Here is a 23755-nt window from a genome sequence, read left to right as displayed (position 1 = left end):
AATACAACTACAGTTGTACTCTGCCAGGTAGGGAAGTCACTAGAGTAGCCTCTGTAAGGTCCTGGGTAGTTGGAAGCATGGTGGATTGAGAGGTTTAGTGTAAGGAGGTGTAGATAGAATTGAGAAAGATAGAAATGTTCTGTTGTGGAGGGGTGGAAGAGTATTGGTTTGCTAGACATGAGGGTGGAGTTGGGAGAAAGTATTGGGTTTGACAGAATTTTATATTTTTGGAGGGAAGAGCCTTTTACTTTGGAAAAGTCACGTGTATTGTAGACAGTTGGAACATTTTTGAGGGATCCGCTTGTTAGACTGTTGGCAGCACATCACTGAAATTCTCTGCAGTGAGTGAAAGTGGCTGATAATCAGATTTTTGGTTTTGGTGTGAGGTGGGATGAAGAGAGTCACCCCTCCAATGGTGGGATGAGCCTAAAAGATGGAGTCCAAGCCCCATGAGACAATTCATATTAATGATCTTTACTTTAATCCCCAGCCCAGTTTTACTATAAAATCTGGGGATTAAAATAAAGACAGGCAAAAATATTTGAGGATGGAAAAAGGCAGAGGCTTACGGGAAAATTGCATGCCTTCTAACAGTCGAGTATGTGGTTTTGGGAAGTTACCTAAGGCTACAATGAAGTTGTAGATGAAAACCATATGTTTATGTACATCAGGTGATGAGTCTCAATGTTCAGTGAATTAAGATCTTCCTTTCTCACAATAAATTGGGTTTATAAAACTAAGTTATTCCTAAGAGAGAAATAAGTAAAGGACATCTTTACTGTCTACATGGCATATGGCAAATGGCTTGCCTGAATATCATTATAGGGTTTTTTTAGTTATGAAATAATACCTATTTTAAATATTCTATACTCCTTCCCTGCAAAGTTTGAAGAGGCTTTAGTTTTTATTGAGTGTTTTAAAATACTGTCCATTTCTAATGAGGTTATTTTAATGTCAGGTATTTCTATCTGGAGACATTAAAATCACAAAGAACAGTGAGAGCCTTTTAATCAAACAATGTAATGTTAATTTTACAGGGGATGTTAGGTAGTGGAACTCCCTGAACAGAAACATGAAGATGGAGAGAAGTCAGTTATATTCTAAAGTCTAATTGGCAATTTTTAAATACCAGCCCAATGAATCAGATGCTGATTATTTTAACAAAAGGCAGGATATCTACTCTTCTCCCCTCTTCTCCCCCCCCTCCCCGCCCCTGTAAATGTTGGCTTTTGTTGTTGTTGTTGTTGTTGTTGTTGAGCAGATTGAGTAGAAGGAGCTTTGCCTCAAAATAGAATGGTAGAGTGCAAGAGGCTAAAGTGTAGAAGAACAAGGACTGAATAGGAATTCAAGAAAGCTCCATAAGAACCCCTCACCCCCACAGTTTACAAGCTTTTCTAGGATTCTCTTTCAAATAGGCTGCTGAATGCATAATAATGAAAGCTTCAGTTTTCTTGTAGACCTTTGTGAAAAGTTTCTTGCTCAAGGACTTTGGTCAGTTTTGGTTGAGTATTTTCATATCAGAGGGTAAAAAAAATCAGCTTTAACAATAAACCAAGTTCTCAAACCCTATTCGGTGTAGGGAAGGAAAGATACTCTCACTTTACACATTTAAGAACAAGTCTGTAGAATTTTCCAGCTATTGTGTTTGTTTCTTGTGTCTTTGTTAAAATAACCAGGTGGTTGTAAAAATAGCACTGATCTGTAGTATGTATTATATTTTCAGGGTCAGTGAAATTCATCTGAAAAAGTTCTGCAGATTAAAAACTGTTACCTAAACTATTTAAAGGAACTACAGTTTGAATGTTTCAGGGGAACTGCTAAAGGAGCTTCTCTCTCCATGGAAGTGATTGCAGTACTAGTGAAAGATATTGAGTTCAGCCCATAAAACTGAAGTCCTCAATTTATCCCAGTAACAGCCTACACAGTAGAGTTGCTTTTCAATGTCTCCATTCTTCTCTATGTGAGGACAGTACTGGACAATTGCTCCTCTGCCCGAATATAGGATTCTATTCTTTTTCATATGTATGTGAGGCGCTAACATAGTGGTATTAGTAATGTGGCATCGTTAGAAGATGGATGACGCTCAACTCACCATCTCTATTTCATCAGACCTGGAATTACTTTTCCCCAAGACATTTTAAGATTTGAGTCTTTGGGGGAGAGCTAGCTGGCTGAAGGTAGCTGGCTGAAGGGATGTGAAGCAATAGCTACAGGAAATATCTGTGCACTTACTTATTTGCCCACCTTTTGTTACTCAGGTTTGCCAGCTAGGGGGAGGGGATCTTGCTAGATCCTTATCTGTTTGAGAATATCCAGACAGCATCCCAAAAAAGACTCCTTTTCTCATCTGTGCTTGGCAACAAAATTGCCACATTTGAACTTTTTTTTTTCCTCTCAATTTTATTGGTGAACTCCCTGAGTTTTGCCCAAGGCTGGTTTAATATGAGGGGGTAAGGGTTGATCAGGTCTCAGGCCTACACCTATGAGATGCAAACCTTGGCACAGTTGCCCCTGTTTTATCCAGATTTTGATTATAATGTACTCAATTTTGGGACAACACTTGAAAACCGCTTAGAAGCTTAACTGGAGCAGAAAGCACATGCTTCCTTACTTAGCAGTGCTTTGGGTGGGGAACATATTACATGTATGCTCCAAAAACTGTACTTTTCTCATCATTTGCTTCCAGGTGTGATGAAAGGTATTGATTCTGATCTATGAAGCCCTTTATGTTTTGAGCCTTTTGTGATTTAGAGATTGTTTCTCTTCTCATGTTTAATCTGGCATTTGAGATCAATTAAGGATGCTTAAGCATATGTTTGCCTGGGGTGGGTTTATCCTCCTTTCAGCTCTGGAACTTACTCTCTTGCCCCTAGTGATCCCACAGAACCAAACTGGTTGACTTTTAGGTCACATTGCAAATTTTATTTCTTTTTCCAAGCTGCTTTCTGGACTCATATTAACTAATATGCACTTGAACAGGGCCCCCATCTCAAACCTGATTGACACTTCAGTGCCACGCAGGTTTGGCCCAGCCACCTCTCCATCATGACAGGGGGGCAGCTGGGCCAAGTTTGAGTGAGAGACATTATGACCTGGTACATGGTGTCACAGTGCCTCTCAGGTGTGGCATGGCCACCTCTCCATCATGAAGAGTGATTTGAGGGAATGGTGTTGAAACGTGGCTGTGGGGTGAGAGATGTTGGGAGCAGCTTTGGGGTGAGTTGTGGGTGGGGTGAGACTGGGGGCCAGGAAGTTTGAGGGTGAGTGGTAAGTAGGGTGACCAGATAGCAAGTGTGAAAAATCGGGACAGGAGATGGGGGGTAATAGGTGCCTTTATAAGAAAAAGCTCTAAATATTGGGACTGTCCCTATAAAACCGGGACATCTGGTCACCCTAGTGGTAAGTGACCATACATCCTGTTTTGGCCAGGACAGTCCCTTTTTTAATTCTTCTGGCTGTCCCCACTTTTTTGGCAAAACTGGGCATTTGTCCCACTTGCTCTTGCCAACGGATCATCAGTTGGCATGAGCAAACAGGACAAATGCCCAATTTTGGCAAAAAAGCGGAATGTGACCCCTAGTGGGGCACAGCGGAACACGCGGGTGGGGGGCAACGTCCGCCCCGCACGGGGGGAGGGCTCGAGCATGTGGCTTGGGCCGACCCCACGTGGGCCCTGGAGGGTGAGCAGCTCGGGCCAAAGGGGGTGAATGGCATAGATCATCCCCAGGCATGGGAGGGGCATGGGCTGGCCCCGCATGGGACGGGGGAAGCTTCTGCTAGCCCTAGGTAGTGTCCTGTTTTCCCTTTTGGGAAATATGTCACCCAAATGAGTGGGAAACAGTGGGGGCTGTGACTGGTTGGGCTGAGGTAATAGAGACTGCAGTGAGTGGGATGTACATGGGAGCTGCATCCCTCCTCAGTCAATCAACTACATTGTTTTTAAAACATCATATCCAAAGCTGATATAACTGCTGGTTACTACCTTTCAATATGCATAAAGTTACATCACTGCAGACCTCCCACCATCTCTCTTCCCTACCCCCATCCACTGCCAGGGAGTGTAAAGATGGAGCTCAGCCATGGGACCAATCATTATGGGAGCTTTCACCCTTTTTTATTAATATTCACTGCTCCACTATAACTTAAGCCCTGGATAATTCAAGACTTCTTTGTAACATTTGAGTCAAACAGCCCATGCCGAAAACCTTTGCCCTCTGAGAAACTAAATTAAAATTTTGCCCTTTTACTCCCCAGCTCAAATGAGTTCTAATCAGTTTCATTCTCCAGAGACTGAAAACATTTAAATTAAAGAAAAAATTGCAGAGGGAAAGTCATATGTCACAGTTTACAATTATAATCTATTTTGGTTAAGTCTATATATCTCCTGTTACATTTAGAAAATGTTAAAGATTGTTCTACTCTTCCAGATTTGTAAATCTCTTGATCTCTAAAGACTTACCACTTGCTTATAAATGTGTGCAACTTCTTTGATCTGCTGCTTTGCTGGCCTTACTTTAAAAACTAAGTTTCTTTTATCTGTCATTTTCACTGGGTTTCATCGTCACAAAGATGGTTTAAATCTAAATTATTTGGATTGGTTTTTATTATAAAGTTTATTATTAAAAACATACAAGTCTGAGGTTTGTTCTCTGAATTTTAGAAAGCAGAGATACTTACATGCAACCTACAAGAGAATATTTAAAACTAATGAAGGAAAAACAGAGTGGTAAAATGTATTGATCTAGGCAACTCTAAATGGCTATAAAAGGTGCATGGAATTGCTCAGAGAAGGGTCAAGTATTTTGCATACCATGAGTAGCTGTGGGGTTAGGCTACTTGAGGCACATTCAAAATAATAAATTTAGTGAGTAAAAATTAAGCTATAAAATGGGAATTAAAATGATTTTCCTTTTAGAAAACTCATTCTTTAAACAGATTTGCCAAGAATGGAATTTTTATAAAAAGAAAGCAAAATGGTTTTCTTTGAATCTAAACATTAAGTTTAATCATTTAAAAAGATAAGCTTTTGAAACATCACAGTTACTGGTTTTTGGTGAATATGCCTGCATTTTCCTTGCTTGTAGAGAGGACAGAAATAATCATATTCATAGGTGCCCAAGTCTCCCACTGGTAAAACAGCACATTTGTACTCGCACATCTATACCAAGGGTTTCAGCCACAGCCAATTAAAGTAAATGGAAAGACTGCAGCTGACTTCAGTGGGCTTTGGATCAGGCTTTAAATAATTCAGTATCTGAGGAAAGCTGATGGAAGAATCATTTAAATGTGTGTGTTGCTGTAATTGGGCAACCACTAAAGAGTAGTTAGTGGGTCATATGCAGGGTAAAATATGAAGGTGTCTAATTACTGACATCATATCTAAAATTTATCACATTCTATCCAAGTTGCCTATATGAGATGCACTTCAGCAGAACTCCCAGTATGTGGTAAATGAATAAACTGAAGAGGTCCCTTCTGTATTAGTTTCTATTTACAATGTTTTGTTGGTGAGATAGCAAGCACGGTGTTTGAAAGTGCTAATAAGATTTTCTCACACTATGACTAGAATAGAGGAAATTAACATGAGCTTGGATTTTTAAAGGCGCATAATGAAGGGAGAGTCAATGGAAGCTGGGAGTCTTGGTCTCAGGCTCCTTTGAAAACCGCATCCATACAATGTTTGGATAATATTGATTAGCAGAGCTGGTCAAAAAATGGGAAAACAATTTCACCAAGAAATTCAGGGTCTTTTCCCATTTCTTTGTCTAAATTGGCTCTATTTTTCATGAATGTCTCTGTTATTTTTTACCCAAGTTTTTATTTAAAAAAATTAATTATTTTTTTCTTTACCAGAAACTTGGTTTTCAGTGAAAATGGGGTTTGCAGTCAATGAAAAAATTGATAATTTTTGAAATCTATTTCAGTAAAAATATCACCGAATTTTGCAAAAATTAGAAATTTTTGATAATGTTGACAATTTTCTGAAAAGTTTCATTTTGGAGAAAAGGCAATTTTTCAGTGAAAAATATTTTTGTGTGAGAAGTCAACCAACTTTACTGATAAAAGCATATTAACCAATTTTTATGTAGAAATACAATTTTCATTTGGGCTTGAAAAGGGCTCTCTGTTGTATTAATAAAGACAAAAATAGCCCTAAGGTGAACTAGAGTAGTTTTCCTGAGGTCTGTAACTCCCTCTGTATTTATGTGCAATTTCAGTGCTGCTTAAGCAGAGCAGAGGCAAGACGAGATGCTGCAAAAGTGGCTCTGATCAACTCTCTGTTCAATGAATTGCCCTGTCGCAAGATCACAAAGGAATTCATTATGGAAAGTGTTCAAGAAGCTGTTTCCTCAACCAGTGTAAGTACCAAACTATGTTTCTTGAGTTGTTGTCTGCTGTGTTGATATAAAATTGTAGCTAATTGAGGAAACTACTTCAATGGGATTAATAATAGATCCTACATAACTGTGTCTTCATTGATAGTCCATTAGTTCTTTAGTAAACACTTAAACACTGGCTCTGGAACTCAGGGAGTTTAATTTTCTTATGTAATCTGTAAGGGACTCTAGTTCCAGATCCTTAATTTATTTCAATGTATCACTATTTCAGTGATTTATTCCTTAACATTATAGGTACTCTGGTAGGGAAATGGGTGAGGGAAGGAACCTTTGTCATTAAATACCAAAACCGAATCAACCACAATAGATGGACAGACCCCCAACATCTGCACTTGCTGTCAGTTGTGCGGGACGTCCAGTAAAAATCAACTGTGTGCTGTTTAATTAAAGTTTGAAATAAAAAACATAATCTGATAACCCTAGACTAAATGTCATTCAAGGTGGTTATTATTTAATATTTATTTAATTGTACTGCCCTGAAGGCCCCAGTCAAGATCAGGGCCCAGTTGTGCTAAGCACTGTACAAACATAGAGGGGGGACATGGTTCCTGCCCCAGAGAGTTTATACTCTAAGAGCAAGGAGACAGATATTTAGATATCACTGGAGCTGCTGTACATCACTGGAGCTGTGCTGATGTATGGCAACTGAGGATCTGGCCCAAGGTCTGTATTTTCCTTCTTCTCAAGTGGGGGGGGGATTTAGTTTCATTTTTAATTATCTAATATAAAGTATGAAAATTTGTGATGTTGTGCACTGTTTTCAGCTACAATTTTCCACCAGCCAGAGATGGGTGCATTTCAATATAGAATGAAGTTTAACAAATGTCTAACACATATTATATACATAGCTTATATGAATGATTCATATCTATAGCTAAACATAAAATATTATAAGCTGATATAAATAAAACCCATCTATATTTATATAAGGTTGATCTAAATGGTATACCTGGAAAATGTGTCAATGTGTCTATGTAACAAGTAACGGATGAGCTAAGCTTCAGTATCCCCTCCCACACTACTGAGTTAATGGAAGCTGACTGTTCTCAGCACCTCCAAGGAGTGAGTCCTAATAGTTCTAATGGATACTTGAGATATTTTGAAACAGTGTTTGAGGACTGTCTTACACTGTCCTTTCAATTAGTGGAAGGTGTATGGTTAAATTTCCTGCATTGATTTGAAAAGATCATCCAAATCTGGTTTCTTCTTAAATTATCATGCATAATTAAAAATGAGTGGGAAAACATAATTCCATTGTAACTTTCCTAAATAGTTTCAAGGAACAATTTCTCTTGATACCCATACTAACTCCCATTAACTCCGGCTTATCACTTCTACTTGTCCCCTGACTGACAAATAAACCATCACTAGGGTCTGGGTTTTTCCCACTATTGTCATGGTAAAGATTGGCCAAACAGACTTTGGAGTTATAATTAGAAAACAAAACAAAACAAACAAGACTCGATTTCTAGTTCAGCATTGTGCCCTGTGGCTAAAATCAATGTGGGTAGCAAATCTTTATAAATGAAAGTGCAGGCTCACTGATGGGCTTATGTCCTGGATTGACGAAGGGTTCATTGAATTCTTCCCATCTTTTCAGAAAAAGCTTCTGATAACAAATGTGGAGTGGTTTTAAAATAGTTTAGAAACACTGTTAACAGCTTTTTGCAAGGCACACTAGCTGTTTTCCCCTTTTCTCTTTTACGAGATGGACGGGGAGAAGGGAAGAGGAGTGGCTATAATTTAGGTGCACTGATAGAGCAATGTAAGGAGGCCTGGTCTATATCTGGTCTGTGGATGAAAGGAGAGCTTTCTTTCCCAGTATTTTGAATCTCATACACTTTAGAGGAACAAAAATCCATGTCAGTTAGGCAAAATGGGGCATGATTTATTTATACATGAAATTTAAAGGGAGGTTCAATTTCAGGTAATTCATCATTTTTATGGAAATTTTGAAGGTAAAAGGGTATATGCTTTACAGACTTCAGGGTGGATTTCCTCAGGGATATTTAAAAGCCAGCATAAATATTTCAGCAGCAGTGTGTTAATGTTACAGCATTCAAAAGCTATAAATTTGCTGGTAGTTCAATTAGAGGAACTATCTTGTGTAGGGATCTGTTCAACTCTGCACAGCTGCCACTGAACACCTAGAATTATGAGAGGGAATTTATCAAAAGTAGTTGACTCAGATGCTCCTTTTTTAGGTTTTCAAAAAGAAAAAAGATAAACAAATTCAAATTTTTGGGGAATTTAGCCACTTACTTACCTAGCTACTTCATGATACTCCAGAGGTCCATTGAAAAAGTATTTGCTTAATTATGTCTCATGTCTCTGTAGGTCCATCAATATGCCCTGATTATCATAGAGCTAGTGTATGGGACTCCAAGTGTGAACAGCCAGCACATAGATACCAGGGTGATAAGTCTTTCATAAATGCCTGCAGGTAGACTGGACTAATTTAACTGACATTTTTGGTGGATCATCTCAAATAAGTAAACCTTAATGTTCAGATGAATGGGCAGCAGTCCTGCAGTGCCAGGAAAAGACTGGGGACAGGAGGTAGAGTTTCATATCAATGGATCACTGAGACAGTGAAGAGCAGGTAGAGGGAAATAGGCATCAGCATAAAACCCTGTGTATTTCTGAACTACCACCGACTCTCAGATTAATTCAGAAGTGATTTGGAGAGTTAACTCTTGTTTATTTTACTTATCAGAAATGTCTATTCCAATCAAAAGCCAAACCCCACCTCAAATTCCAGTAAGTCACTGAGGGTCCATTGAAGCCAGTTCAAGTTACACATCCATAGCCAAGGGCAGAAAGTGGCCACCTAGCTGCCTGAACAGGTGGGGAAGTAAAGGGAGACATTTGTTGAGGGTGTGTGGTGGGTTGCACTTTCTTTTTTGAGCACCCACTGATGTCCAGGAGCAGTGCTGCCATTTTCTTCAGCTCCCATTGATCCTGCAGGCTAAAAGTCGGCCTCTGTGGGTCTTCTGTGGCTTGGTCTTCTGGCCAGATAATCAGGTCTTCTGGTCACATAATCCAACCACCTTCTGGGGTACAATGAACGCAAATAAAAATCATTCCTTGGCCTTCAAGATCAACAGCAGCTAAAATGGTCTGGGCTTAATTTCCTTTCTGCAATTACTCAGCAGGGTTCCTCCCGCATGCCTGCCCTTGATTTTGGTGTGTCAGTATGGACCACTCATGACAAAGCACTTCCTGTGTCCCAAATTCCATGAGCTCTGTAAGGCTGGCCTGATAGACCTTTAGAGTCTTCCAGACGTGCTTCCAGGATGTTGAGATGGGGTGGAGGGAGAGGCTAAGTGGTGATGTCACTCTCCCTCTTTTATACTTTCTTCCAGCTGCTAGAAAGATCCTTGCTGTGAGGTGGGGTCAGTCAGCCCCCACTGGTGAAGCAGTCTGCATTGCGTATGTCTCTTCTCTAAGGAGCCTCTGGGATAATGGATTGTTTTCTTGATGAGCCATTAACACTGTCTGGGCCCTCCTTTGTTGCAACTGAAGGCTGACTGTGGGCATTCCCAACCTCACAACATATTTCAGTAAACATACAGCAATACTTCATAACCTCACATACAATCCAACAGGCTAACAATGTTCAACAGATCAAGACTTTTAAAATGATATCTCACAAGGCATACTTTGTACAAAATATATCATAATCATATCACAGTGGTGAATATGGGGGGGTTACGAGGTGCTATTTTGAGGTAGAGTGTCATACACAGAGACATCTGTTCCAATTGGCCTGAATTTTTCAGGGACGATGGTGAACATTTGCCAGAGGCCGGCACCAGAGTATGTAAGAATGGATGGAGTTGTGATACCAGGTGGTTTGGTTGTGGGGAGTGTGATCAAGCTAGTCACTGGCTAATCCTGTGGCTGGTTTACAGTGTGGTTAAAAGGATACACTGAATGGTTCCCAAAGGTAAAAGACCTGAGATTTTGCTGACTGGACGTGGGCTCATGTGATAGGATGAGACGTTGTGACTCTCACAGGCTGAGGTCCCCACCCTTGTGAATCATAGAATATTAGGGTTGGAAGAGACCTCAGGAGGTCATCTAGTCCAATCCCCTGCTCAAAGCAGGACCAACACCAACTAAATCAACCCAGCCAGGGCTTTGTCAAGCCGGCCCTTAAAAACCTCTAAGGATGGAGATTCTACCACTTCCCTAGGTAACCCATTCCAGTGCTTCACCACCCTCCTAGTGAAATAGTGCTTCCTAATATCCAACCTAGACCTCCCCCACTGCAACTTGAAACCATTGCTTCTTGTTCTGTCACCTGCCACCACTGAAAACAGCCTAGCTCCGTCCTCTATGGGACCCCCTCCCCCCTTCAGGTAGTTGAAGGGTGCTATCAAATCCCCCTTCACTCTTCTCTTCTGCAAACTAAATAACCCCAGTTCCCTCAGCGCCTCCTTGTAAGTCATGTGCCCCACCCCGCTAATAATTTTTGTTGCCCTCCTCTGGACTCTCTCCAATTTGTCCACATCCCTTCTGTTGTGGAGGGACCAAAACTGGACACAATACTCCGGGTATGGCCTCACCAGTGCTGAATAGAGGGGAATAATCACTTTCCTCGATCTGCTGGTAATGCTCATACTAATACAGCCCAATATGTCGTTGGCCTTCTTGCAACAAGGGCATACTGCAGACTCATATCCAGTTTCTCATCCATTGTAATCCCCAGGTCCTTTTCTGCAGAATCCTTTGTCCCCTTCACAGGAGGGAGGGAGTAGGACTCAAAGCAAGTTGAGTCCCAGGGATAGGCTGGGGGGAGCCTACCCTGAGTTATGGGTTATTTGGTAGGAGCCCTGTAACCCCTCCACTGGAATGCCAGGTATAAGGGAATATGGAGGATGGGCGGGTAATACCCCTCCCCTGTGCAATAAAAGTTGTGGCCTACCACTTAAAATTCATCCATTCATCTGTCCTCATTTTGCCATCATGTCCAGATCAATCAGATGTGCTGCATTTTTTTGGCTAAGTATGGGGCATCAGAAGCTACCAAGCACATCCCCTGGGTGATGGATGGGGAAGTCTCCACATGTGGTCAGCTCTGAATAATAAATAAGGAGACATGGACCTAAGGTTCTGTGTGGGGCTTGTAACCTCATCACATAAAACAAACGTGCTACAGAAACAAACACCAGCACCTATAATGGTGGGCAGCAGACTCGAACAAGAGATCAGCTTCCTATGAAGAATATTGCAGCATTGGTCAAACACATAAGGAAGCCCATGTCCTGAAAAGTCCCATGCTGAAGGACAAATCAATAATGAAAAATGGATTTTGGACTATGAGAACAATGTAGGAAACTACTAAAACTGCTCAAATAATTAAATAAATTGATAGATAGCATCTTGATGTCCTTGGAGTCAGTGAGTGTAGTTGGACAGGTCTGAACAAAGTGCACTTTAAGAAAAATAAATAAGACTATCATCTACTCCAGGAATGTAGATGGTAGACATAAAGCTGGAGTAGGAATTCTAATGTTGAATGAAGCTAAGCAGGCACTGACTGAGTAGGAATCAGTCAGTGAAATAATGATTAAAGCTTGATTTCAGACTACATTCCTTAAACTAACAGTCATACAAAATTATGTACCAATCAATGAAAAGATACTTTTTAAAATTTGTTACAGGATGTGTTAACCGAGGTCCCAAAATATGATATAGTGACAACCGGTGATTTTAACACAAAGATTGGAAGCAACAATGATTGGTTTGATAAAGTTATGGGCAAGTGTGGCAGGGGTGGGACATGAATCAAAATAGTGAACAATTAGTAGAAATTTCCTGCATGAATAACCTAGTGATAGTTGAAACAATATTCCCTCCTAAAAAATTCCATAACGTGACATGGAACTCCCCAAGTGCTACTACAAAAAAACAGATAGATCACTTCTGCATTTCAAGAAAGCTTCACAGCTCATTGGAGATGTGCATACAAGGGAGCAGAAGTGGGCAGTAACCATAATCATAACCTTTATACTGCTAAACTGAAGATCAAGTTAAAGAGTCTGAAGAAGGTTAAAAGAAGACCATGCATTAGCAGTGCACAATTAAAAGAACCAGACATTTAAAAAAAAAAGTGCTTTTCAATCTGAACTGAAGGTCATGTTCAGTGTTCTAATGGAGTCAACTGAAGAAAACCAAGACATTGATGCTCTGTGTGAAAACATCAGAGTGCTATCTAGAAAGTGCAAACACAGCCTTAATAAGAACAAATCTAAAAGGGAACAATGGATTAGTGATTTATTTGGGCAGCAGAGGAAAAAAGAAGTGTAAAGCAAAAACTGATGAATGTTAAGACATGTGAAGAGACAGACAAGTGGCAAGAAAAATATAAAAATGGGAAAACAGCTAGAAAGGATAACATTATTTGAGAGATACTTAAAACAAGTGATGAAACAGCACTCCAGACTTTCTTTTGGTTCTTGGATAGAATATGAAGTGAAGAAAAAAAAACCCAGTGGAAGAGAGGCCTCATAGTAAAATTGCTGGAGAAGGGTGAACTTACTAACTGCAATAAGTGGAGAGGAATCACAACACTCTCAAAGCCTGGTAAAATCATGTGCAACATCACCCTGAAACATATCAAGAAACAAATGGACCTTCAATTTACAGAGGAACAAGCAGATTTTAGACCATTGAGATCCTGTGAAGACCATATTATTGTTTTCAGACATATTATACAACAAAGTATGGCATGGCAAGGACCTTTTGTGATAAATTTTGTAGAATTCCAGAAGGTTTTTGACAGTGTATGCAGAGACTGTCTTTGGAAAATTATGGCATACTACAGAATACCAGCAAAAATAATTAGAATAATCAAGGCCAATATAATGTGTAGTTAGAGATAGTGATTACATCAGTCAGTGGTTTGCAGTGACAACTGGAGTAAGGCCAGGGTGTTTGCACTGGTCATTGACTATGTCATGAGGAAAGTAACCATCGAAAATAACCAAGAAATTTTATGGATAAATAACAAAGTGCAATTTGATTACCTTGTTTTTGCTGATGACATTGTACTGCTTAGTCCAACATATTTAATGGAAGACCCAGCTTTTTGCAGACATAGCCAAACAAGTTGGTTTGTTTCATCAATAAGAAGACAAAATACATGGCTGTTAATGTTCCAAAAGCAACTGTCAGAGTAGATGGAGAAATATTAGAAGAAATGAGTGATTTTGCCTAGCTAGGGGGTGAGATGTGCAAAGGTGGTGATACCATGCTAGATGCTAAGCAACAAATATAAAAACCAGCAAAAAAACCCTTTCATAAACTTGAAAAGCTTTGGAAAAGTAGCATGATTGGCAATGACACAAAAATATGAATTTTTAACACCAGCATTATCTCTGTCCTCTTTCATGGAACAGAGTCATGGAAATCTATAATAGAAATTGATAAAATCAACTAATTCCAAAATAAATGCCTGAAGATTCCAAAGATCTTCAGAGTTCATTGGAAAGATTGCAAGATCAGAAATTCTAAGGCGAGCAAATCAACCTGAAGCATCGAACCTGGTAAGACGATAGTGATGGACATGCTTTAAAAATGACACCAACACAACTTCCACATCAAGAAATAACATGAACACCACCTGGAAAGAGAGAGAGTAACCTAGAGAAACTTTAAGCAGAACAATAAAGAAGAAAAATCCATCAGTTCGATACTAGAAGCCTGTGAACAGACAACACAAGATTAACATAATGGCAGACACCCTATGTACCAGAGTGTTTAGGAGGAAAAGGAACGGAAGGGAGGGTAAATAGGTATGGACAAATTTAAGATCCATTCCCTTCCCCCATACTCCACCCAAAATAGAAGAAACCTTTATTGAAAAAGTTCTGAAATGGTCAAATATACAACCAGTATCTCTCCTAAAAGAGATGAAGGAAGTCCCAAATTAGCCCTTTCTCCCACCACACCCTTACTTGCATGAGTGGCTTGTTTTTTGGTGGGGGGGGAGGGGTGTGAGACTCAGCATCCTGCTAATCAACCCCTCCAGTGCGCTCTATTTTAATTTGGAGCAGACCAAATGCTTCTGCCCTCCTCTGATCTTATAGGTTTGGAAGATTAGTCTGCGCTTTCCTCCTGCTTCTTTGTGAAAACAGTGAGTTGACTTGATCTTCCACAGATCTGAAGAATGAAATCTTCTGAAGAGAAGGGGAACTGCACACTAGCCTTTAATTCTAGTGTGCAAAGACTGAGATGACTCAAATGCACTTGCGCTAACATAAAACACCAAATCAGTGTGAAGGCCTTACAGAAGGAAGTGAGTGAGCCAATTAGCCAAGTGTGGATGAATGAGGGCAGTGGGCTGCCTGGGTAGGTGGGGAAAAAAGGAAACCTAGTAATGGAGGAGCTAACAGGTCACAGGGCTTATACCCAAGATCAGGCCTATTTTGTGTGGGAATGGCTCCCAGACATGTCACTAGAAATATGATTGGAACTACAAAAGGGCATGGGGTCTGTGGGTGGTGGGTACAGGTCAGCACATCAAGCAAGCACCTAAGCTTCTGGATGCTTATACAAACACAAGCCTTTAGAGGTTCAGCTATCTCTAGTTAGTCTTTTTTTTCCACCCTGTATCCCCACTCCCAATGATGATATGATAGTTGTCCTCATTCAGCATCACTCCAGGAAGACTGGCAAATCTCCTAAGGATGCACAAGGTTTCCTGTTGGGAAGATCAATATTTAACTAGAAATAAATTAAAATTTACCAGCTGTCACAGCACTTTCAGATTCCCAGATGGTGCTGGAAAGGGTTGGCATCACGAAGGATCATGTCAATGTAGCTCTGATTCACTGATATGCACTTCAAAATAGTTTATTGGGGGAGGAAAGGAGGGGCATGACGGATGGTTCAAGTTTTCAACACTGGAATTTTTTTCATAAATTATTAAAACTTAGAATATATAGATAACCAAACATCCCAATACTAATCTCTCTGTCTTGTTTCCTTTCCAAGGGTACTTTAAGTGATGCTGATGACCCAAGCACAAGCATCGGGGCTTATCATTATATGTTGGAGTCAAACATGGGGAAAACTATGTTAGAATTTCAGGTACAAGGATATAAAATTGTGCTTCCTGATTTATTCACTTTTGAATAGTTAAGTCTGAAGACAATGTGTTGGGTAGGCTGGCTGATGTCAAGTGGGAACTGTCAGACCCTCTGTCCACCTGGCCAATTGCCTTGTTCTCTGCTTTCTCTGTTTTGGAGCAGCATCTTTTCAGGCTTGGTTATTTGTTTTTCTTCATGGAAATGCTGTATGTCTTTACCTAAAAAAGGAAGGTGTTATGTCTTCTGTAAAGAAGCATAAAGCAGTTGAACCTGAAAAAAAGAGCTTTGATCAGAAAGAATTATGGTTGCTGTAGAATGAAGTAAGTAAGTGGATGTAGTAAAGTATAAATCTCTCCACGAAGGAAACAGCTGTAAAGACCACCTCAAAGGGTTTTTTAGACTGGAATGTGGCTTGCTGCTCATGAATCCAAGTTCTGTGATATCCAGTTGTCACCAAGGTACATCACACCCTGTTAAAGATCATCAGGTTGGATTGATAAATACTGAAAGCCTATCTGTATTAGTTCTTAAACATAAAGGGCCCACTTCTTCCTCTTGACATTAGTACTTGGTGGTAGACTCACATGACTTGACACATGTTAAAATAGGCCTCACAAAATACCACTACATATGGAACAGGCAATAATCGTGCACTAACTAGCAGGACTTCACCATTTAACAGGTTTTTCCAGCATTAAACTTAATATTTGATTTCTATTTGAATATATGTTGGAAAAATGCTTTTTAAAAACTCAGGAGTACTTGTGGCACCTTAAAAACTCGACTCATTTGTAAGTCTTTGTGTGTCAAATAGAAGTAGATGCATTTCAGATGAGGGCTCAGGACTGCACGGCAACAATGGGGAAAGTTAAATTAACATCACACTTCAAATTTGAGTGACTAAAATCCATAAAACAAATACCAATTATCATAAAATGGCAACATCATGTGATCATGGCTACTATAGAATTGGCCCACCTCTCTTCTTCCCCTACTCCTCTGCTGCCAACCTCCTTCCATCCAGACCTTTGGTGTGTGAATCTTCCGATTTCCCTGTTCATATCCTCCATAGTGCTATATTCATATTCAGTACTTCTTGAGAAATGCTAACAGCAATTATCCAGCTGAATTTAAAAAAACCTGACTTTGTTCAAGTCCCTAATTAAAAGTGGCAGTTGTCTTAATCCGCATTATTGGAGAATATGCCATGGAAACTAACCAAAAATCTGATAGGCCTCTGCAATAATCAGCATTTCAATTAACAGTAATATTCTCTATTTGCATATATGCATTCTTATACCGATTAGATATATCCTAAAGACAATGCAAGTGTTCTACTGCTTTAGCACTTACAGGGAAGTCTGAAGTCCAGCACTGCACATTAAATTTGATTTTACATTGAATAGCTAAATGTTATGTAAAGTAGTGTATACAGGGAAGAATATTCCTGTTTTAATGCCTGGTAATTGGGAGGAATGGTGATTATGTCTTGTACTTTGTCAGCTAGTCTTTTCAAGGTTATAGTCGTCAGAGAGATGTTGCCCCTGATTCATACCTGCGAGCATTTAATATATTGTAGAACTAATACAGTCTCCAGGCAGATGTGTTTGCTTATATCATTCTAAATAGACAAGACGTATTTAAAAACCTCATCCCAAAAATGTTTCCTTTATGTAGGTCTCACTATAGAGAACTCTATGAAGGAAACGTGTTTATGGGATGAGGTTTTTAAATATGACCCGCCTATTTTTCAAATTCTCATTTAATGAGGTATATGCTTCTGATTAAAAATAAACTAAGGTGTGCATGTGAATTACAAACTGACTGTAATTTAGGATTGGGTTGTTTTTGTTTTGTTTTGACAATGTTTGTGAATCGAGACTAGCTCAAACACTCTTGTGAATATTCAGATTTGTCTAACTGGGGCAAGCAAATACATATGCAATGTAAAGATCAGAATCAAATTAGTGGATGGGGAAATTGCTATGCAAATGAGGCGGCCACAATCTCACTATTATTGCAAGATGTGATTTTTGAACTAGATTATTTTGAGCAGCCCAAGAAGATTGGCTGAGCTGTACTCTGCTGATAGTAAACTTCAGATTTGGGTTGATGGATGAGCGAAGGGAAGATATCAATTCAAATTAAAAAAAATCACCAGAAATGGAATTTTATTGCATGTATTAAGATTAACAATTGAGAAAAGAGGGTTCAGGTGGGATGAACTGACTTTTCAAAGTTATTGACACACCTTTTGCAATGACAATGTGAATATCTACAGGGATTTAGAATCTATAAAGGCTCAGTTCTTCTGAATTCCCATTTGTATTTGGTCCCTCTCTTTTAGTGCTTATAGAAGATTATCAACAATTCTTTAAATAAAAATCTTAATATTTGCTTTTTAACAACAAATGTGTAATAAGAATATCACTTATAACAGATTATTGTAAAGTATCATTATCAATACCTACATCTTTTACAAATTTCTCTTCAGGTATCCATGTGGGAAAACGTGCAGTGCTTTTAGTTAACACTTGTGTTTACAAATGTCCCTTTTTCCTTAAAACCATCTCTTTGCAAGGCTTTTAAAACCTCTCTTTGCATTTTAGCTTTTCTCATACTTTTAGTTGCAGTTCTCTCTCATTTCCAAGGCGTTGGTGCTACTTATCAGGCTCTGGTTTACGGGTTTGAGGCCGCATACTACATCCTCTCTAGCGAAGGAGGGTTTGGGGTCTAGTAATAGAGGCTTGGTTAGGCCCCTTTCATATTATTCATGTGAGAAAAAATATTGGGGTGATTTTGGTTAACATTTAAATTTTAACATTTTTTTAAAAGATCCTTTATTTCCCTTTTAACAGGTCTCGTCACAAATTTTTAAACCTCACTCTCTCTTCCTTTTATATTTTGCCCGTTTCCTTGCATTTAGCTGTGTTTCTTAATTTTCTTTTCTTTTTTTTTTCTTTTTTTAGGGTAGGGATATTCATTAGGCTCTGGTTTAGGGGTCCTGCCCTATCCATCAAATCCTGTTGGTTTTCCTCATTAGGTAAGGTGGGCCTTCCCATGAGGGGTCAGGAGTTGGATAGGATTAGGACAGATTCTTGAAGGGCAAAGGTTTAGGTCATAACATTTCTGGTACATAGTAATTTCCAGTACATCATTTCCTGTGACATAGAGGTAAAGCTGGACTCCCAGTTAAGGCAGGATTTTCAGTGATCTCATCATCATCTTTATCTCATCCATCAATCTAAATCTAATGTTTACTATGGGCAGGGCACTAGTGATGTGCACTTAAAGCCAATAAAAAGTGCTGTGTCTTCTCCCACGATAAACACGTCTGAGTGTTCGCTAAATATATTCCAGGCACCAGTACAGATAGATTTTACAGAAGTCCCTTGCATGCACCCTGGAGCTAACTCTCTCTGAGGCCTTTAGCAGATCATTTAACATGCCTGATAACTTTCTCCATCTGTAAAACTGAGGTAATAAAATTAGCAATAAAATGTGCACTCTAATGCACAATTTTAAAAGAAATAGATGACCTTATGTTTAGGGAAAAGTTTACAAAACAAAGTTTTTAAAATTAATGAATCTACTTTAGCAGCTTTGTAACAGAAACAGTATTTAGAAGTAAAATTCTCTGCGCTTTGCATGGACTGTGGGAAGCTAAGATAATATTTACTACATTTGGAGTACTAATGAGAAAAATAGTCTCAGACAGTGACTCAAGTTGAGTGCAAATGTACACAGCGTAGTTTTACCCTGTTAAAGCATGTAAGGCAAGCTCCAATTTTATATCCATTTATTTTTACTGGTGCAATATCTGTTCTTGTTTCACTATAAAAAATTGGTAATTTACAAAGTTTCCATTTCATTTTACCCTGATAATCAGTGATAATTTGATTGGGGAAGGCATCGGTTTAAAAACTGGTGTCCCTCAACAGAAGTTTATTAGAGACCAGTATTAATTTGGACATGATGATCCACTGTTGCCTACACCAGAAAATGTATCTCATATATGTGTATATATATATGAAGGTAACCCTGTTGAATTCAAAGAACTTTCAGATTACTGATATATGTCTTCTAGTGCTGATACAATACTGCTTCAGTTTGGTGCAAGGCGCTAGGTTAATTTCACAAGCTGAACAAAATTTGTTTTTATGCGGTGCCTTCCATACTAGAAGTATCTCAGTGCAAAGTAAATAATTAAACTTGTTGCCATGCAGTCACTATGTACAAAAACAAAGATATTCTACTGTGCTTTCAACAATAGTTCACACATGCTGTTGATTTTAAGGGGCTGATCCTTCAAGATACTGGGTGCTTCTTGTGGGGCACTGAGTGCCCTCAAACCTGTGACTAAAGGCAAGAGTTGCTGGCTACAACACCTAATGAGATGCTCAACACGTTGCAGAATCAAGCCTAAAACCTATACTATTGAGAGTGAGAATATTGTCCAGCACGCAGGGCCATGGAATGTCTAGCTTCCAGCTGCATGTCCATATGCCTTTCATTAATGTATTACACCCTTTAATGTGATTAGGGTCAATTTTGTTTCTTTATGACACCAAATCTACACTGTTTTACTCGTCTTAAAAGAGCAAAGGTGCTGCTTTTGAAGATTTCCATCAGTAATAAATGTGCTTTCATTCTGCAGGAGCTGATGATAGTCTTTCAGCTGCTGCATTGGAATGGAAGCCTTAAAGCCCTACGTGAAACAAAGTGCTCCCGTCAGGTAAGATATTACAATAAGCTCACACTTTGTGACTGGTTTATATATATATAACCAGGAACTGAGATTGAGGGATTCAGAGAAGCAAAAACAAATTTGTGCATAGGTGACAGTTGGAAGAAATTGCTGTTCTAAATCATCTCTTGTGATGACCAAACAACAGTCTATTTTGATATAACTAAGGTCAAAGAAAACAAACCTAGGCATAACTATTAGCCTCCTTTGTTTTAATTCTTCTTCTTCTTCAATTATTTAAAGTTTGAGCTTACCCTTCCCATTTTAAGTCCCAAAGTATAATTTATATGGATGCTCCATTTACATTTAGTCCCCAAGTACGTACTGTAACATCTATAAATAAAAATATTTTCATGGCTTTTAATTTTTTTATTAAGTGTTCTTTTTCAACAAAACACCTTCTCCTGCAGTGCCTGAAATCCAAACCCTGCAGCACCAAGAAAGTGAAACTGACTCTAAACAAAACTGACCACTGAAAAGTAAAGTTCTTGAACAGATTTATGTCCCTCGCATTTATCTGTTGCCATTTGTTGTCTAGTTACCAATTGACAAAGATGGAAAATAAATAAGCAGAAAATTTACTGAAATAAACTATACTCTAAACTTCTTATTCTCAACTTCCATTTTTGTGAAAATACTTGGAAATGTATCAGGTTAAATGCTTACATCTTAAAGATAATTCATGCGTCTTATAGAGTATGTTGTCCAAAGGGGGAAAAACTGTTAAAAAAGTTACTTTTCAAAGTGTACTTACAAATATTAACTGTGCTATGAAGAACCTTAAAAGTGTTGGTACACAAATATACTTTCTACTTACAACATTCCTTCTGGAATCACAGGTGACTGAGGGTAGGTCTACGCTACGGGGCTAAGTCAACCTAAGTGACACAACTCCAGCTATATTATTCACCTTAGGTCGACTTATTCCGGTGTCTGCACAGCGCTGGGTCGACAGGAGAGTTCTCCTGTTGAGTTACCTTATGCTTCTTGTTCCAGTGGAGTCGACAGGAGAGCAATTAGTGGTCAATTTAGCCGGTCTTCACTAGACCCGCTAAATCGGCCCCCGGTGGATCAATCGCTGCACGTTGATCCCCCGGTAAGTCTCCTGAGGCGGTCTAATTTCCTCTTCTAAAAATATAGTACTCACTCAACGTTACACACTAAACAGTTGCTGTGTGTCATCCCACATGGGGCTGGATTTCAGTAGTGGTTGATGCGATCTCAGTGCAGAGTCTGTATATCTGTTTCAGACCCTGATCTGAAAAGAGCATTCACAAGTACAGAGCCTTATCTGTTTGTAGGTCATTACACACATAGGCACCAATCCTACCAATATTTATTTGTGTTTAGCTTTTCACACGCGCACACACACACACTCTCTCTCTCCCCCCTCACCCCCCCCCCCAGCTTCTCCCCACTCAGGTTAAGAAGTATGAGCCCATAAAGTTGAGCATACACATAAATCTTTGCAGGATTGAGACCTATATTTGTAAAGAGCTTTGAGAGTCTTCATAGTGAATGATGCAATATACTGTAAAATGCTATATTGCTTGCACAAGAATTCCTTCAAAATCTAAATGGCATGTTTTATTATTTGTAAATTATGATTATAAATTCTCATTTATTTATTTTTAAAAAATAAGGATTGTTTTAAAAAATTAAGGATTATATTAAATGTCCTAAATTTACAATTAAGATTAGGATGTTAAATTTTTCATCATTAGATTTATGATCACATTAGCTTCTTTAGCTAGTTGTGTTTGACAGATACAAATTTGCTGATATACTCTGGAATATCATATTGGCTAAAATTCCAGAACAGAATCTAAGAAGTTCTGCTAGAGCCTGTTTGACTAAAAGGAGAATCTTTGTTAATAATTTTTCTGTTGTGAATTTCTTGGGTAATAGGAAGTAATTTCCTATTATTCCCAGTATTCCTTAGATGAAAGGATGAGAAGTCATATGGCCCTGGACTGGATTATGAAGGAGCAAGAATCTCCAGGAATTATTTCCCAAGAGTTACAAGTGGCACTGCGAGAGCTGGAGGAAGCCAGGAAAGCTGGACAAGAATTGCGGTTTTACAAAGAAAAGAAGGAAATACTGAGTTTAGCACTAAGCCAGATCTACAGCGACCAAGTTACCTCATCCTCAAATGATGATCAAATGGGCCTGACCCTAAGTGGCTATCACTAGCATAACCTTGTCTATTAAGTGATATATGAATGGTATATTACAGCTAACTTGAATGGGAAATTGCTGCAGAAAACTTTAGTGCAGATTAGTGATGGACAGTATTGATCAGTACAAAGTCTTTCTCACCAAGAGAACTTAGTACAGAGATGAGGAAAATATTTGGTCACAGGGTTCATACAGACCTAATCAAAAAAGCTAGAGATTACTAGTACTAGGTGATGTGAAAGACTATAGTTTATGCATAGGGGCTCATTATGCCCACAAACTCTTGTATACCATTCTGGTTTCCTATTGACAATGCAAGCAAATAGTATTGCTGAAGGCCATGTAGTTTATTTTCTCAAAGTTACTGTAGAAAGATTCTTCCAGTAGCACAAACTGTAAAAAAAACAAACAAACAAAAAAACAATTTATAAACAGCTTTTCTGCGAAAGCCTCACTGCATTTACAACTGCAAACCAGTACAAGACTTTTGACCTTGTGCCTAATGATAGTTTGGGTACCAGAGCAGTGACACCATGGCAACACAGGCTTCAGCTCATGCTACCTGAGTAGGGTTCTGGATGGGCTTGTACAGCCTGTGCTGAAGCCCATGCTGCCACAGCTTCAATGCTCTGGTACCGGAACTAGCTAGATTGCAAAAATGCAAGCAAAGAAAAGCCAACAAATATTAGAGTGGATTGACTTACTTATACTATGTAAAATGTAGTGTGACTAATTGATTGTCAGGTGTTAGAGTATTATTATAAATATCAGTAGCTTATTTTGTAATAAGGTTTTTAAAATCTACAACTAAATATTTAACCACCAAGAGCCTGATTCTGTAGTCCTTTCTCAAGCAAAATTAGCTGACTGGGAGTTTTTTCAATTAATTGAACTGACTTAAATTAGTGTTTTTCTTGTGTAAGAAGTGCAGGTCCAATCTAGAACTCCCAGTGTTATGAAAATATGGCCATTAAATGTCATGTATTTCAATGTAGAGAAATGAATACTTTGAAACAAAACTGCCTCATTCTTTTACCATCCAAAGTAAAGTTAGGGTCCAGGAAGGTAGCCACCTGTGAAGCGAAAGAGGAAACCAGGAATTGTGCAACAAGAATGATAGAACTGCTTCTGGAAAACCATTCACCTTACTAGTGGTGATGGAAGCATGGTGAAGTAAAACATAGCTTGTCAAGATTATTTTCTCTGAGGATAAGATGTCAATGGTCTTCAAGCTTTTTTGTGCAGTGACTGTATCTTAGTCTGTTTGTACGTTGGGGTCTGTTCTCAGAGGGCCTCTAGGACCTACCATAATATACACAATAAATTAAAAAAAT

The 23755-nt window shown here is 38.9% G+C and overlaps 1 protein-coding gene across 4 annotated transcripts in view; it reads left to right on the top strand.

The window, feature by feature from the left end:
- The window catches only part of LIX1 (limb and CNS expressed 1), a 44854-nt gene extending 22009 nt beyond the window's left edge, over window positions 1-22845 (top strand). Inside the window, exons 3-6 of one of the 4 annotated variants that reach the window (XM_008173164.4) lie at window positions 6219-6359; window positions 15402-15497; window positions 20154-20231; window positions 22176-22845. In XM_008173164.4, coding sequence (XP_008171386.1) covers window positions 6219-6359; window positions 15402-15497; window positions 20154-20231; window positions 22176-22436 — 576 coding nt within the window. In that variant the 3' untranslated portion in view covers window positions 22437-22845. Of the gene's footprint in view, window positions 1-6218; window positions 6360-15401; window positions 15498-20153; window positions 20232-22151 lie in introns of all 4 variants that reach the window. The other 3 variants (XM_005284054.5, XM_042840401.2, XM_024109784.3) reach the window with 3 other exon arrangements.
- Window positions 22846-23755: the final 910 nt, after the last annotated feature.

The sequence above is a fragment of the Chrysemys picta genome, chromosome 6 (genome assembly GCF_011386835.1).
Source record: "Chrysemys picta bellii isolate R12L10 chromosome 6, ASM1138683v2, whole genome shotgun sequence".
NCBI classification, from domain to species: Eukaryota; Metazoa; Chordata; order Testudines; family Emydidae; genus Chrysemys; species Chrysemys picta.
The sequence above is the reverse complement of the archived record's forward strand: the minus strand, read 5'-3'. Positions and strand labels throughout refer to the sequence as shown.